The sequence below is a fragment of the Uloborus diversus genome, chromosome 1, assembly GCF_026930045.1.
Source record: "Uloborus diversus isolate 005 chromosome 1, Udiv.v.3.1, whole genome shotgun sequence".
NCBI classification, from domain to species: Eukaryota; Metazoa; Arthropoda; class Arachnida; order Araneae; family Uloboridae; genus Uloborus; species Uloborus diversus.
Window position 1 is genome coordinate 251502295 of NC_072731.1, and position 14968 is coordinate 251517262.

At 31.1% G+C, this 14968-nt stretch overlaps 1 protein-coding gene and 1 non-coding gene across 2 annotated transcripts; both read left to right on the forward strand.

Moving 5' to 3' along the window:
- Window positions 1–399: 399 nt before the first annotated feature.
- LOC129226751 (uncharacterized) lies at window positions 400–6642 on the forward strand. The gene is made up of 2 exons (XM_054861384.1): window positions 400–457; window positions 6229–6642. The coding sequence occupies exons 1-2, from the start codon at window positions 452–454 to the stop codon at window positions 6529–6531; spliced, it is 309 nt and encodes a 102-aa protein (XP_054717359.1). The 5' UTR covers window positions 400–451; the 3' UTR covers window positions 6532–6642.
- A 6325-nt stretch (window positions 6643–12967) lies between these two features.
- Trnah-gug (transfer RNA histidin (anticodon GUG)) lies at window positions 12968–13039 on the forward strand. Its single transcript has one exon. It is a non-coding gene; the product is annotated as a tRNA-His (tRNA).
- The last annotated feature ends 1929 nt before the right edge of the window (window positions 13040–14968 follow it).

Consider the following 14968-nt stretch of genomic DNA (forward strand, 5'->3'; position numbering starts at 1 on the left):
TTCAGTCTTTTTCAGGTCACCCTGTATACAGTTAAATAACTTTCATTTCGTAGTTGAGATGATGTGATAGGACTTTCAGTCCTCACCATAGGGAGAGCTGAGAGGAAAAAAAAATCAAGAGAAGAAAAAGGCCGAAACACGCGAAAACTTGACTAGGGTGTCCTTCCTCCCCCAAAACGCAAATGATTAAAACACTAAATCCTCTTATCCGATTTGATGATGAACTGAGTCGTAAAACATTCCGAAAAACCACAAGACCTCATCACTCAGATTATGTCCACGAATAAATAGAACAACAGTTCTTGAGTAACGTATTTGCACTTTCGAGAAGTTTAATTCGGAGCTGGTTCAGTATAAATACCTGGACTCAGTTTGGGAAAAACACATTCCTAACTTCTTTCGATCCTCAGTTCTCATTGAACGCTTCGTTGTTCCAATCCAAAGCAGAATCATGAAGGTAAGACAAAAGTTTGAATCTTCAAAAGTTGCTCGAAACCATACCGAGTTCTAACGGTTTCTTTAAAATTTTCGGAAGGTTGCTTTCCTAACTTACTTTCTTACTTAATTGTAACTATGCTGTAATGTACTCAACATTTTTTGTTCGAAGTGATTTTAATTTCTAACGAATTCTAAACAAAATTCGAATGGTTAATTCCTTAACTTTCATTTCTTTCGTCTTTGCAAATAAATGCTGTAGTTTACCGAAACTGTTTGAAACTGATTCTAACGTGTTCTTTAAAAACTTTGAATAGTTAAATCTTTAATTTACATTTTCTTCATTATCTGCAAATAAAGCTGTAGTTTACCCAACATTTGTTTACTTAAAAGCATTCAAATTTCAAACGACTTCTAAAAAAACTTCGAACACTTGATACTCTAACTTATGTTCCTTCTTTGTAAATAAATGCTGTAGTGTATAGAAATCGCTTGTTTGAGACTGATCCTGACGGTTTCTTTAAAATTTTCGAATAGTTAATTCTTTCATTTGCATTTCCTTTATTCTTTTAAAAAAAAAAAAAAAAAGCTGCATTTTACCCAGCATTGTTATAAAACATTGCTTGCTTGAAACCATTTTAATTTTGAACGAATTCAAAATAAATAAATAAATAAATAAATAAAAAGAATGATTTATTCCCTTTCTTACATTTTTTTGTCCTTATTTATAAATAAATTCTGCGGAGTACCCAACATTCTTAGCCGACTACAAGTGTTACCGAAAATACCTAACATTGTTTACTCGAAATAATTTTAATTTCTAGCAACTTCTTTGAAATATTTAAATAGTTGATTCCTTAAGTTAAATCTTCTTCCCTTATCTTAACTACTTGCTATAAATAGTTTTTCCAACATTGTGTTAAATTCATAAGGGATTGGAATAAACAAGCAAATGGCGTTGTTTTTTTTTTTAGTCAAAAGAACTACTTTTAGTCACAGAAATTGATAGAATAAGCAAAAAAAATAACATGGACCCAGAAAATACTTTCATTTTCCCAACAGTTATTTTTGAATTAATTTTTAAAATGTCCGACTTTTCAAACAAGGCGTGGTCTTTATGACGTCACAAATGATGTCCTTTGCCGCACTGCGTTTCATCGTTATGATAATCAAGCAACGAATTAAAAATTGTCTCTACGCTTGCTACCAACCCTATAGTTGCCTGTACACGCGAGTAAAGATGCGAATTAAATATTGTGCTCTTATGAATGGCAACAGTGAATGGCATTTCATCATTTGTGATGTCACCGGCAGAAGCGTTAAACAATGAAAGCGCACCGATTAAAGTAAATTTTTAAAAATATTAAACTTAGTCAAATTATTTCAAAAATGGTCAGATCCTATGTTTTTAAGCATGCTCTTTCAGAAAAAAATACTTTTAAAATTTTGGAAAAGACACCATTCAATCAACTACAATATTAGAAAATAAATTCATGCAAGGTTTTAAACATATGAATAATGGAATGTTTTTTTATAATTAAAAAAAAATTCCTAAAATTTGGAGCTAAATAATTTATCTCTGAAACTAATTTAAAAATGAACTTTCTGAAAAACGTTTTACCTTGCAACTCAGTATTGAAATCATTTTTGCTCAAACTAGCAGATTATTAATCACAAAACGTAAAACGTGAAGCAATTGGATACCGTAAAAAAAAGAAACTAATTAATAAAAAAATTAGAATAAAACAAAATAAAATATAATCGTCTTCCTTCTCAACAGCAAACCGAGTAGTAGCTTTGTCAAGAACTTAGTAAAATGCCCTTTTTTTTATCACATCCTTTATTTGTTGTCTTCTTTTATTGTATTGTATTCGATATTGTGTAAAACTTTTATCAGCATTATTGTCATTGCTGTGTAAAACTTTTATCTTTATTATTTGTTATTACTATACAAAACTTTGATTATAAACGTGATATTGTGTAAAACTTTTTATCAGTGTTGATGTTATTACTTAAAATAACTTTTTGAAACATTTCACCCACCTAATGTTTTTAATTTCTATTCAAACGTACTAGCATTTTCTTATAATGAAACTATTGTAACATAGCTAGTATTACATTTAACGACACAAAATATTAGAAGACGTTTCGTTATAAAGAGGGACGGTGTTTGATTGTAAAGAAATATTACGAGAGAATTTTTTCACAGTATATTTTTGATTTATTTTAAACTTTAAAACTTGTTTGTATTTGTTAAAATTACTTTAACAATTAAAATGGCTTTGTGAAACTTTCTTATAGCTCCCTAGATACGTTTAAGTTAAATTTTATTTTACTTTGTCCACAAAAACGATTGAGATAGAGAGAGAGAGAAAAAGACCACTTTAGTTCAATTTAATGATTCATAATTTAATTTGAATTTCAAATTTTTTACAGAATAATAATAATAAATGAAACTGTTGGTTTACTTGTTCAAGAAACTTGCATTTTGAATGTGAGAACTAGAAATGAGCTGCAATGTAAGCATTTAATTGCACTGTTGCACTGCAAAATTGTAATACTTATAGTTTAGCTGATTTTCATTCGGATATATACAAATAAATGATAAATATAATATTGATAAATACGGTTAAAATCAAGAAAATACTTCACGAAGTTCATTAAAACGCATGTAAAAAAGAAAAATTTTTTTAATCAATTGTCGTGGAAAATATAAACGTTTTAACAAAAAATGGAAGTCGATTTCTACCTTTGAAAAAAATAATTAAATTACAAGTTTTTCGCATTAGTTAACATCAAAACTAAAAATGTTTTACTAAATAATATTTTGAAAGGCTTGTGCTCTTATTGACTTGTGCTCTTAAGAGCGGACTTTTGTTACATTATTCTTTACTAGTTTATTTATATGCAATCTAAAAATAATTTTTTAATACGTATAAAAATTAAGATGGGTTTTAGAACATTTCAAGCAGTTATAATAATTGCAACGGAAAAAGAAAGGCTTGTGCTCTCATTGACTTGTGCTCTTAAGAGCTGACTTTTGTTTCATTACACTTTACTAGTTTATTTATATGCAATCTAAAAATAATTTTTGATGCGTAGAAAAATTAAGATGGGTTTTAGAACATTTCAAGCAATTATAATAATTGCAACGGAAAAATAAAGGTTTGTGCTCTTATTGACTTGTGCTCTTAAGAACGGATTTTTGTTTCATTACTCTTTACTAGTTTATTTATATGCAATCTAAAATAATTTTTGATACGTATAAAAATTAAGATGGGTTATTTAGAACATTTCAAGCAATTATAATAATTGCAACGGAAAACTTAGGCTCCGTATTTTAAGTTTTAAGGGTAAAACGTATCAACAGTACAAAACAGAGCTCTGAAATAGAAGGAAATATTTATATCGTACTAATATTTTTTTATCTCATAAATTCACGTGGTAAAAACATTATCTGTGCTTAATAGATACCAAAGTCAAATTAATACGTGATGGTAACATTCATTCAGAAAATAACTCAAAAAGGAACATTTTAAACAGTACAGAACGAAGATATAAGACCACAAACCAAGTAGTTAAAATTATATCTTTTAGAAGTACTAAACAATTTCTTTTCTGTTACTAAAAAGGGTGCGGGACACAAAAATCGTCAAATTTTGCAATTCTTTTTTATCATTCAAAAAAATTACCGTTTCTTTCTGCTTAAAAATACCTTTGAATGTTTTTAACTTTATTAGAACGAAAGATATAATTATTTTTGTTGCATGCATTTAAAATATTATACTTAACTCGTTTTTCTTCATGAAGCAATTTTTCCCGATTTTTCGCAAACACTTATAAGTCAAGAACTAATAAAGATAAATTAATGAAAATTGGAGCATATCTTATTCAAACAGTTTACTTTAATTTTTATTTGGCAAATTTGAAAAAAAATGATATTTTAAAGAAAAAGTATTTTTGAATTTTTCGAAATTTTTCTTCAAAACATATTTTTTTTTATAAAATTAATATTTTTTAAATAGCCGAATAAAAATTTTAGCATAGTAATTTGTGCATACATTTTTGAAAAAATTTAAAAATTGACCAAGAATATTCTGAGTTTTAGCGATTTAAAACATCCCCATTAAAAAAAAAATAATTTTAAATAATTTTTTTTTTTTAAATATTTCTGTTATGATTTTGCTTATTAAATAGATGGTGAATCAGTGCAAAAAAATTCAAATCTCTAAACTGTTACATAAATATTTTTTCTAAATGTGTTCTTTAAGCTTAAAAAGTATTTTTCAAGACGAATAAAAATAAAGATAAAAATTTGATCAAATAATGAATTTGATCAAATAAAGTCATAATGAATTGAAATATAACTTGAGAGTCGTTGACTTATTCTGCGACTAATAGAATTCGAAGATAATATAACTTAACAATTCTGTACCTCAGAGCTAGATTGACGTAAGTTCAAAAATTGCAATTGTCTGTTTATTAGTGCATTTAGGGATTGCAATAACGGTATACCGGTATCCCGAATACCGGTATTTCGAGCAATTTTGCAATTTCGTAATACCGGTATTTGCTGAGGAAAATACTGGTATTTTCGGTATTAGCTAAAAGTAATAAATAGTTTTAATTCAAGAATTTTCTATTTAACTTATTAAATATTTACTTATATTTTAAATGTACATATATTTTCCCATGATACAGAACCGAAATCAACCTATTGATGTAAAAATTCAGTTTCAAAAGCATGAACTAATAGAATATCATCAAACAAAAGTATTTTGTGCACCAAGTATTTATTTTTTCCAGTTCCCTGATCGCTCATTTTCCCTTATGGGAAAGTTAATTTCGAGTGTAATTTTAAATGCTCCCCCTCCCCTTGTCCGATAAACAATTTTCAACCTGGTTTCAACCTTGGTTCATCATGACTAAAAATAAGAATTTAAGCGAAAACTGATTCAGACAACAAATAAGATTTATTGGTATTTAATAAAGCAGTAAGCTTCTTGGTGGCTGAACCGAAATTACTCAGGCGATTTCGTGGAATTTTACACTGAGTAAGATGGCTCTGCCGCCAATACGATTAATACTAAATAATATAAATCACATCTCTAGGACAACTTTTTCAACGTCATCACCCGTGAAGCGGTTTATAGATGAGCAATCCCACACAAAACTTAGGTCAAAAAAAAAAAAGAGTTTGCATTTTTTCCTTAACCTACGAAGATAAATACTGCTGATGTTAATTAATTTTAATTAACATCAGAAATAACACTTAAAAATTTGTTACCGAATCAAGTAGTAATCAATGAGACATTTGACATCCCATAGTTCTAATTGTTTGTTTATCATCAAATACACTTTCGGAAAATTCACACTGTGATAAATGTGTCGTCATGAGTCGTAATAAGTGTGTCGTCAGGTAAAATCATGAGTCGTGATCCACGTTTATTAGCTAAAATTTTCTAATACTCAAACTACTTTTTTTACTAATCATTAAGGGCTGCCACTGAAGTAATTCGATACAGAAGATTTTATTAATAAGTTTGTTTTTACTGAACGATGATCCAGTCCTTTGTACTTAATTTGCCCGTCGGAAAATCCTGCTCCTAATGTAAAACCCAGAGCAAAGATCCCGGATCCTGGGGGAAGGGTTGGGAGGGGCTTTCATCCATGGACTGTATTATTGTGCAAGTTTCAACTTGGTTTATCACGACTAAAAATAAGAATTTAAGTGAAAACTGATTCAGACGACAAATAAGGTAATGCTGTCACTAATGGTCAAAACTTTTTTAGGTTATCATTGCCTTGTGCGTCCTCTTCGTCGCTGTCCAAGCCAACCCTCAATTCCGCGCCCTGAGGGCTCGTGCGTCTGGTCTTGGAGGAGGTTCCGCCCCTGCTGCTGCTCAAAACTTCGCAGCCCCGGCACAACCAGCAGCTGCTGCTCAACCTCAGCCAACTTTCGGACAGATCTTCCAGCCCCAGCCAATGTACCAGCCTCAGCCGATGTACCAAGCTCAACCTCAGTACCAGCAGTTCCAGCAACAGGGCAGATATCCCGGTGCCCCCTTTGGTGGTTTCCAACCTGTGCAGGGATGAGCAAAAGTTCATTAATTACGGACACTGTTACTCGTAATTTAATGTCCAAATGAAGTCTAAGGCTGAATAATAATTGTCATTGTGCTGTATAATTATAATAAAATATTTCAGAATGGCCATGTATATTATTATTATTATTATTATTACTTACACTCAAGCTCATTATTTTGTTAATTTAGAAATTAATTTAAAAAATAAATAAGTTAATTCTCCTACTTCAGTCTACAAAGAAAAAAGATATTTTTATTACATAATTGCTTTTATTCATTCCCAAATTTATATCCTTATAAATATCTTACATGAGAGAAAAAAAATTCCCTAAAAATAAAGCTAAAATTAATTTAATAAATTTAATTAATGAATTAATGTATGAAAAACTGTATTAACATAAGTTAAGCGTTTTCCACTACAAGTTTTAAAAATGTACTTGAGTTTTAGTGGGTGAATAAAAAGTATTTCATAAACGATTGAAATTTTGAATGAAATATATAAACTTATAAAGGAAAAGTGTGAACTAATAGTTGGAACTGAAAAATAAATAAATAAAAGATTGAATGATTTGATTAAAATCTTCTTAGCCAATCATGGTTAAATAAGAATTTTATGCTTGAAGAATTTCATTCTAATAGTTTCAATCTAAAAGCACTTTCTTTAATCCATTTCCATACAAATTGGTTCATTATACAGGTATACTCATAGATTTACTCACTATCTCTAAAACCTTACAAAACAGTACAGGAAACTGACCAAATTTAAGCACAAATTAAGTAACATTCCGAAAAATATTTTACCTATTAATTGGAAAGTTATGGGTCTGCAGCAAATTCTTCACTCTAAATCGCGAAAATATTTTGAAATATCTGCTTTATTGATAAACGTGCAGATTTCTGTAAAATTTAATTTTATAGCTAAAACAAAAATTTACATAGAGTGAGTTTTACGTTTTACTTTTAAAGAGTAAATAATTTAAAGTTGCAAGTCAGAATTTTTGACTTAATTTACGATTGCATGGTTTCTCAAATACAAATTTCAGATTAATACAGGAGTTTCCAAATTAAGTGCCACGGGGAGAATCAAAGGGTGCCGCAAATTGTTGATTGTATCAATTCGAGTGTATAATAATTTAATAGAGATAAGTTAGGCGCCGTGCGAAATTTTTAATTCTTCCAAAGTGTGCAGCGAATCTAAAAACTTTGGGAATCCCTGCGTTAATTTACAATATTTTCTATTAACAAATATAGGGAATCTTTCGAAAAAAAGTGGTTTACAAATTTGAATTTTTTTAATTAGGATATAAAAATAAAATAAATACTTGCGTTTTCACATATATGTTTGTTTACAAACCAAATTATATGCTGATAAATCGATGTGTTCCACATGCTTTATTTCTACGGCATCAATTCCTATGTCACGCTGGTTGATATAAAGGAAATAGAAACTTTATGCTTAAGGGAGCAACTGAATTCAGTGAATCATATTTGTTGCTATTTAATCATCTTTTTGCTGAAAATAAATATGTCAAATTACTTATTGAAACACCCTTCAGCAGTACAATAAATCAGACGGTTTTGAAAATAAATAAGTCTTACGCATATTTTCAACCAGGCAATTCATCAAGAAAAATCCTCTTATTTCGCCTTCCTAATCTTACTGCAAAAGCAGTATGCTTTTGCAATCCATTAGACATTAATCTACTAGAGTACTTTATATCTACAAATGAAAAACCTGATTAAGGGTAAAGTATTTCTGTCCCGATTATAAAAGGAAATAGAAGTTCTCTAGTTTTAAATCTATCGTCAGTAAGTAATATGTGTGCCTTAAGATATATCACGGTAAGCCTATTTTGTCTTACAAAACTCCTTTCAAAATTAAATATTTAAAAGTAAACTTTTAAACGAAAAATTCTGCATTATTTTAAAAATATCTGACACAGTAGCCTCGATATAAATTTTCGTAAATTTCAAATCTCCTTGGAACTATATCATAAGCAGATTTTGATCATTTTATTATTTTAGTATAGGAACTAAAATGACACTTCACATAGTAAAAAAATATATGTATACAAATAATTTATCTGAATTTTTTTAACTGTAACTTTAGTGTTGCTACGATAATAATGGTTTACTCTTCAGTTTCATATTAAAGCAATTCTTCAGATAGAAAAAGAGAGATTAAATTAACAGCCTGCTCCCAATAAGTCTTCAACAGGGTATAAAAATGAATATTTTGCTAAACGTTTAAATGGTCCATTTTAATTGAACAATTAAATTTAGTTTATGACCTGAAATGTGTTCATGCCCGTTCAATGCTTTTCAAACTTTCACTTGAAATTTCGGTAGGTAAATTACAAATTTTAGACATGAATTTCACTCGTACAAAAAATAAAAACGGATGTTTCAATTTTTTTCCATGCTTTTAAAAGAAAAAGAAAGAAAATATATAGAAATATACTATTTTTAATTTAAAGGTTTTTGGTGTGTTAAAGAAAAAGAAACAAGTCAAAAGTTGATTTATTGAAGCATAACATTGAATTCTGCTTAGGGGCTATCTACAAATGATGCCACCCTTGAGGGATCGTGATATTGTAACAGATGGTAACAAAGGGAAAGAAAGGGGTTGACATCGCGCATCATTTATAAGAATACGTTTGTGAAAAATAGAATGACATGAGATAAAGGGGGATAAGGGGAAGTCTGACAGAAGAAAAAGGGGGAGGGGTTGTAAAAATGATGAAAAAAGTGTGACATTATTTAAGGACAACTCCTTTCTTCTAACCCTCCTCAGTTCCGTCTTGGCCTGTAGCAGACACTAAGCAACACTTTCAAAAAAGTTATATAAAATATGTCAAGGCTCCAAACTGTATTAGTTGATTTTCTTGTTGGTAGGTGACAGTATCGAAAAGGAGATATTTCACTCAGACAGATTTTCATTCGTAGCTTGTTTACAGTTAAATGAAAATAGCATTTTCAAGGAAAACAAATGCATGCATGCACATTGGAAAGTGTAAAAATGTTTAATTATTTTTACTGTAGAAAATTATTAAACATGCCTCTGAATTCATTAAATATTGTGTTTTTTCATGTGAGATTATTAGTTTCCTATCAAATTTTCCTTCTGATTTATTTTAGTGTTACTCCTCCAGGAGACACTAATTTTCCCGAAAATAAAAATTAAGATGTTTTTTTTAAACATTTCTCTATTTCTCAATGTATTTAGAACCAATTAATACAAAAAAAAGTTTGTCATTCAAAGTTACTTTTGGGTCTGAGGACGTTGAAACTCACGGAGCGCTTAAAACTAAGGTTCCTATATAAGGGGACTCCTATATAAGGGGAGTTGACTTATCCGACATTTTGGTTCCAAAATTGTCGGGCGAAAAAAATTGTATTTGTACAAAAGCTTAATTGCAGAAAACTGGTGTCCAAGCTTTAGATGTGTTGTCTGATTGATGTTTGATTATTTTATTCTGTAGATGAAGGCGATTTAATTAACACAACTTAAAAACAAATAAGGTGCGAAAATGAGGTTTATTACAGTAAACATTTCTGGATACATTTTTGTTGAATTTGTGAACTAAGTTATCTTTCTAGATTCACCTTAAGTGACATTTTACTCAACTTATCATCAATTCTTTTATGACATAGCAACTAATGAATATGATAACATATTCATAAATACTACAAACAAGGTTTGATCCAATTTTGTCTTGAAACCAAAATGTCGGATAAGTCAGCCCGTCCTTTTCAAGGGGCTCTACTTAAAACCATGGAAGCTCTTATTCGTCAGAGAGAAGAAACAAATTAACTGTGAAAACTTTTTCGAAGAACAGTTTAGTTTTCTTAATTTCATGACTTAATAATGTCTTCAACGATTTCCGTTATTTTGATATTGCATCGGAAAATACACGAGCAATAGAGATTTAACAGATGTATTTTCTCCATTTTTGAAATAATAACTTTTAACTAGCCTTTTTGAACAATCAAATTGCTTATTGTTCTCATTTGATGGTTTTGATGTCCTATGATTTTATTCCCCTCCCCCCTTCCCTCTGCAGCCCCACCGTCGACCGGCCCCTCCCGATGCTGCTCCTCTAACGAAAACCGTCACCAGGTAGCGTCCATATCCTACGCACACACGCATACATACACACACATACATGCCTGCACACAGACACAAAACACACACGCCAACACACACATGCACACACACACACACCCACACAGACGCACACATATACCCACACACATGCACACCCACACATACAAACGCACACGATTACATACATACACTCGTGATTGCAAAAAACATAATTTGAATTCAAGATGTAAAAATTCAAATTAGTTTTTGTCATTTTAGGAAACAATTACGCTCATTTTCCTGCTGCTGACGCTCTTCAAATCTCATTGCCATCCGTTGCCAAGAAGAAAATTCCGGACTACTTTGCCGGATGATTACCACATTCAGTTCCCTGACGATGAGAGCGGGCCAATCATTATACCTGTTTTTCGCTATCAGGACTGGCGAAATTTCTTATGGTAATATGTCTACTAGTGAGAGGGAATACGCTCTTCAATACCTTGCTATTACAGAACTGACGATGTGTAGAATTGGTTCTTTGGATTTAATTGTTAACAATTAAAATATGACAGAAAAAAAAGAAGATAAGAATATTTTTTATTGTTTTATTTTTCTATCTTAATGTTATGTTTTGCTTCGTAACGAAATTAAATTTTTGTAAACCAAGTTTTTGAACTTCTTTATACAAAACGAATTTCCTGTAAATCATGTACAAAATCGTTCTTTAATTAGCTCTAAAATACAGAAGTAACAAGAAACAGTTAATTTGAAGTCCATTTATTTAACTTACTGAAAAATCATATACCATGCCTTGCCTTTAATCTTCGAGCTGAACCGAACCATTGCTTCGGTCACTCGTCTAGCCAATGCTAATTCTATATTAGCTAGTACCAGTTTGGCACTCTTGGCTTCCTTAAGAGGTTTTCCATCTCCAGCTCAGTCACTTCCTATTCCGGGCTGACGAGTGCTTATAAGCAAGAAACTGCAGTTCTTGGATGTAATGCCTGAACTAATGCCTGAGCGGTGTACAGTCGAGTCCCGACTTACGCGAGTTATGCGTTCCAAGACCACCTCTCGCGTAAGTCGAAATTTTGCGTTGTAGAAAAGGGTATGTGTAAAAACTTTTATAAACATAACCAATCATTTTAGACACTTGTAAACACCACCTTAAACTGTTAAAAACCATTTCTTTCATTTGTAACAAAAAGGGAAGAGGATGATGATTTATGCTGCGTGATCAAACCGTTATTCTAATATATTTTTAAATACGGTTGCTTCACTAGTTATTTTATAACGTTTCCATCTATAGCAACACTCTCCCACCCCCCTTTCCTGAATTCTTTAATTCACAATACAACAGCAGCTTCTATTTTCACATTTTTTTGCATTTTACTGAGTTACTACTCGGTGAACTTTTACGGATTTCCTTTTCTTGACTTTTAATTGTTTGTATGGAAGATTTATTCATACCTAATTGTCATTCTATCTTCGACGCAATTTTTAGTTGAGCTTCAGTTTTTCAAAAAGTTTTAGCTTTTCTTTAATTGTCAGAAGCTTTCTCTTTTTCTTTCTATCTTCAGAAACTTAAGATGAAATAGAGCGCTTAGGTGTCATTATATTTCATCAACTTTCGCGTTTAGAATGACAAAAATAAATGGAAAATGAGGAGTATGTAGTTATTTATGTAAGCCATGTTCACTCTAGTACGGCGTGGGAACTTTCGCTCTCAGTGATGCTAAAGGAATAAAGGTTTATTCACAAAAAAAAAATAGTTTATAATAACAAAGCCGATACTTACACATCACGATTCTCATCGGAAAATTTTCGCGTTGCGGGTGAGGAATTCGCGTTAGGTCTAAAACTCTTTACTGGTGAAAAAATTGCGTTATAGCCATTTCGCGTAAGTCGGATCGCGTTGTAGGGAGAGTTGACTGTATTTCATGTATTTCATGAAATGTTCTATAAGCCTTATATACAGTTTCAATGCATTTTATCAATACCAGGATGAACAAAAATATGTTCGAGGTTGAACCTGAAAGAAAGGTGTAGGTGATGAGCCTGCTTATGGTTTCTATGAAAAAAAAGTTTCTGGCTTACGGAAAAATGTAATCATCGTGCTTTTTTGCTCGGAATAATGGATTCAATCCCAAATGCAGAAGCGCGCTGTTTGAATCTTGGCGAAGATGAAAGTTCTCCCGCGTAGATTCATTCATCCGTCTGCATTGAATCGTAACGGAGCAGCGAAGCGCTATCGCCTGGGGGATTGGACGGGTTGAAAGGTAAAGTGGAGCACGGGACGACCGAGATAAGAAAGGAGAAGTTTCTGAAACTCGTTCTTAAATAGGCCCCACAGATCGTCGCCGTGATCGTATAGTGGTTAGTACATTGCGTTGTGGCCGCAATAACCCAGGTTCGAATCCTGGTCACGGCACATGTATTTTTTTTTTTTTCATATTCAAAAGAATTTTTGTTTTAGTTCTTTTAATTATAACAAGCACATGATATTCGGGTGAATTTATTTATTTATTTATATTTTTAAATTTATTTATTATTTATTTTTTTTATTTATTTATTTTTTTATTTTTATTTTTATTTTATTTTATTTTATTTTATTTATTTATTTATTTGACCAATTTTCACTTAAATTTTTGTTTGCTTTCTTTTTTAATTAAAATTTTAAAAAAATTGCTTTTTACATATTTTAACTCAAATATGCTATCAAAGTGCCGATCAAAGCATGATGAACCTGGGTCCATGAGTTCATGCGGGTCCTCCAGCTCTCATATTTCAACACACCAAGCTATCATTACCACAATGAATTATTATATATTTTATGTTTTAATAATTAATATGAATTATAACAAGGTATCTACTGATCAGATTATTTTTAAAAATTGTTAGTCGTAATATCATGACAGGATAATAAATGAAGCAATCTTCCAATACTTTTTCGATTCTTCACTCTTCTAAAATTACATTCTTACCAGTAAAACAGTTAAGTACGAGATCCAGTTCAGCCTCGTTCAAAAAGGGATTGAAATACCGGACCGGAAATTCAATACCGGTATTCGGTATTTTTAAAACGTGACACCGGAATACCGGTATTAATACCGATGTTTGAAATTTCTTAAATAATAATTCATCCATTGCATTGTGTCTAGGTCTGGAACTCATTTTATTGTTCAACACTGTCCTACAGTTGAAAATACTCTTTCTGAATTCACGCAGGTCGGTGGTACTGTTAACAATTCGCGATACACCTCCTCTAATTGTCAAGAAGTCCTTCATTTTCAAATAATTTGGTCTCTTGCGTGTTCTTTTTTTTTTTTTTTTTTTGATAAATTCCTTTGTGTGTGTGTGTGTGTATTTCGTTTGCATTGTGTGTATTATTATTATTATTTTTAATTTATAGCCCGATCTAATTTCTTTCCGAGTGACCTTACTTTTCCAATATTCACATTATTTTCTATTGAACAGAAGAGATTAGTGTTCGCTTTTTTTTTAGCCCTTTGGTTTGAAATGTACGATACACTTGGCTAAATATGATCTTGTTAGTCTCTCTTATTTGTTTCCGCTTTCTTTTCAATACTTTGCTATTATAGCTACGTAAATATCTGAAAATATGTTTCAATTGATTATGCTTTACCTTTATGCAAATTTTCAAGGCATTACATAATTTCTAAAAATTATCTTGCTAAGTATGAAGCCAAATAGCGATACAGGACGACAACCAATACTGGTGACAACAAATTACAATTTGTTATGCTAACAAGAATAAGTTTTTGTCAAAATTTAGTACAGTTGAGACGAATATAAAAAAAAATGCAGTTGATGGTTGGAATTAATTTTTTTACAAGACAAATACATTCAAAATTACACTCGAAATTAGCTTTCACAAAACGTCACCTAAGAGCAACATTAAGACATCTAATCCCAGGAATAGCAATAAGATATCCTACTGTTGCTCTGAGGCGACAAGAAGGGACAGTGAGTGAGTGATCAGGGAAATGGAAAAAATAAAAACATAGTACACAAAAGCGGACGAAAATGTGGTTAATCTAAGGTTCTGCCTTTGTATAAGAGTTTAGTAAGATGGTAAGACCCCATTTGGAGTATGCTGTGCAGTTTTGGTCGCCTTATCTGAGGAAAGATATTTCTGTATTAGAAAGCGTTCAAAGAAGGGTAACTAGAATAGTAAGGGGACTTTCAGATTTAGATTATGATACTAGATTTAACAGGCTTAATATGTATAGCCTGGAGCAAAGGAGGATCAGAGGGGACATGATTCAGTTGCTTAAATTTATCAAAATGAATGATGTTAATGGATTAAATTTTTTCACGGAAAGCAGGACGAGGGGTC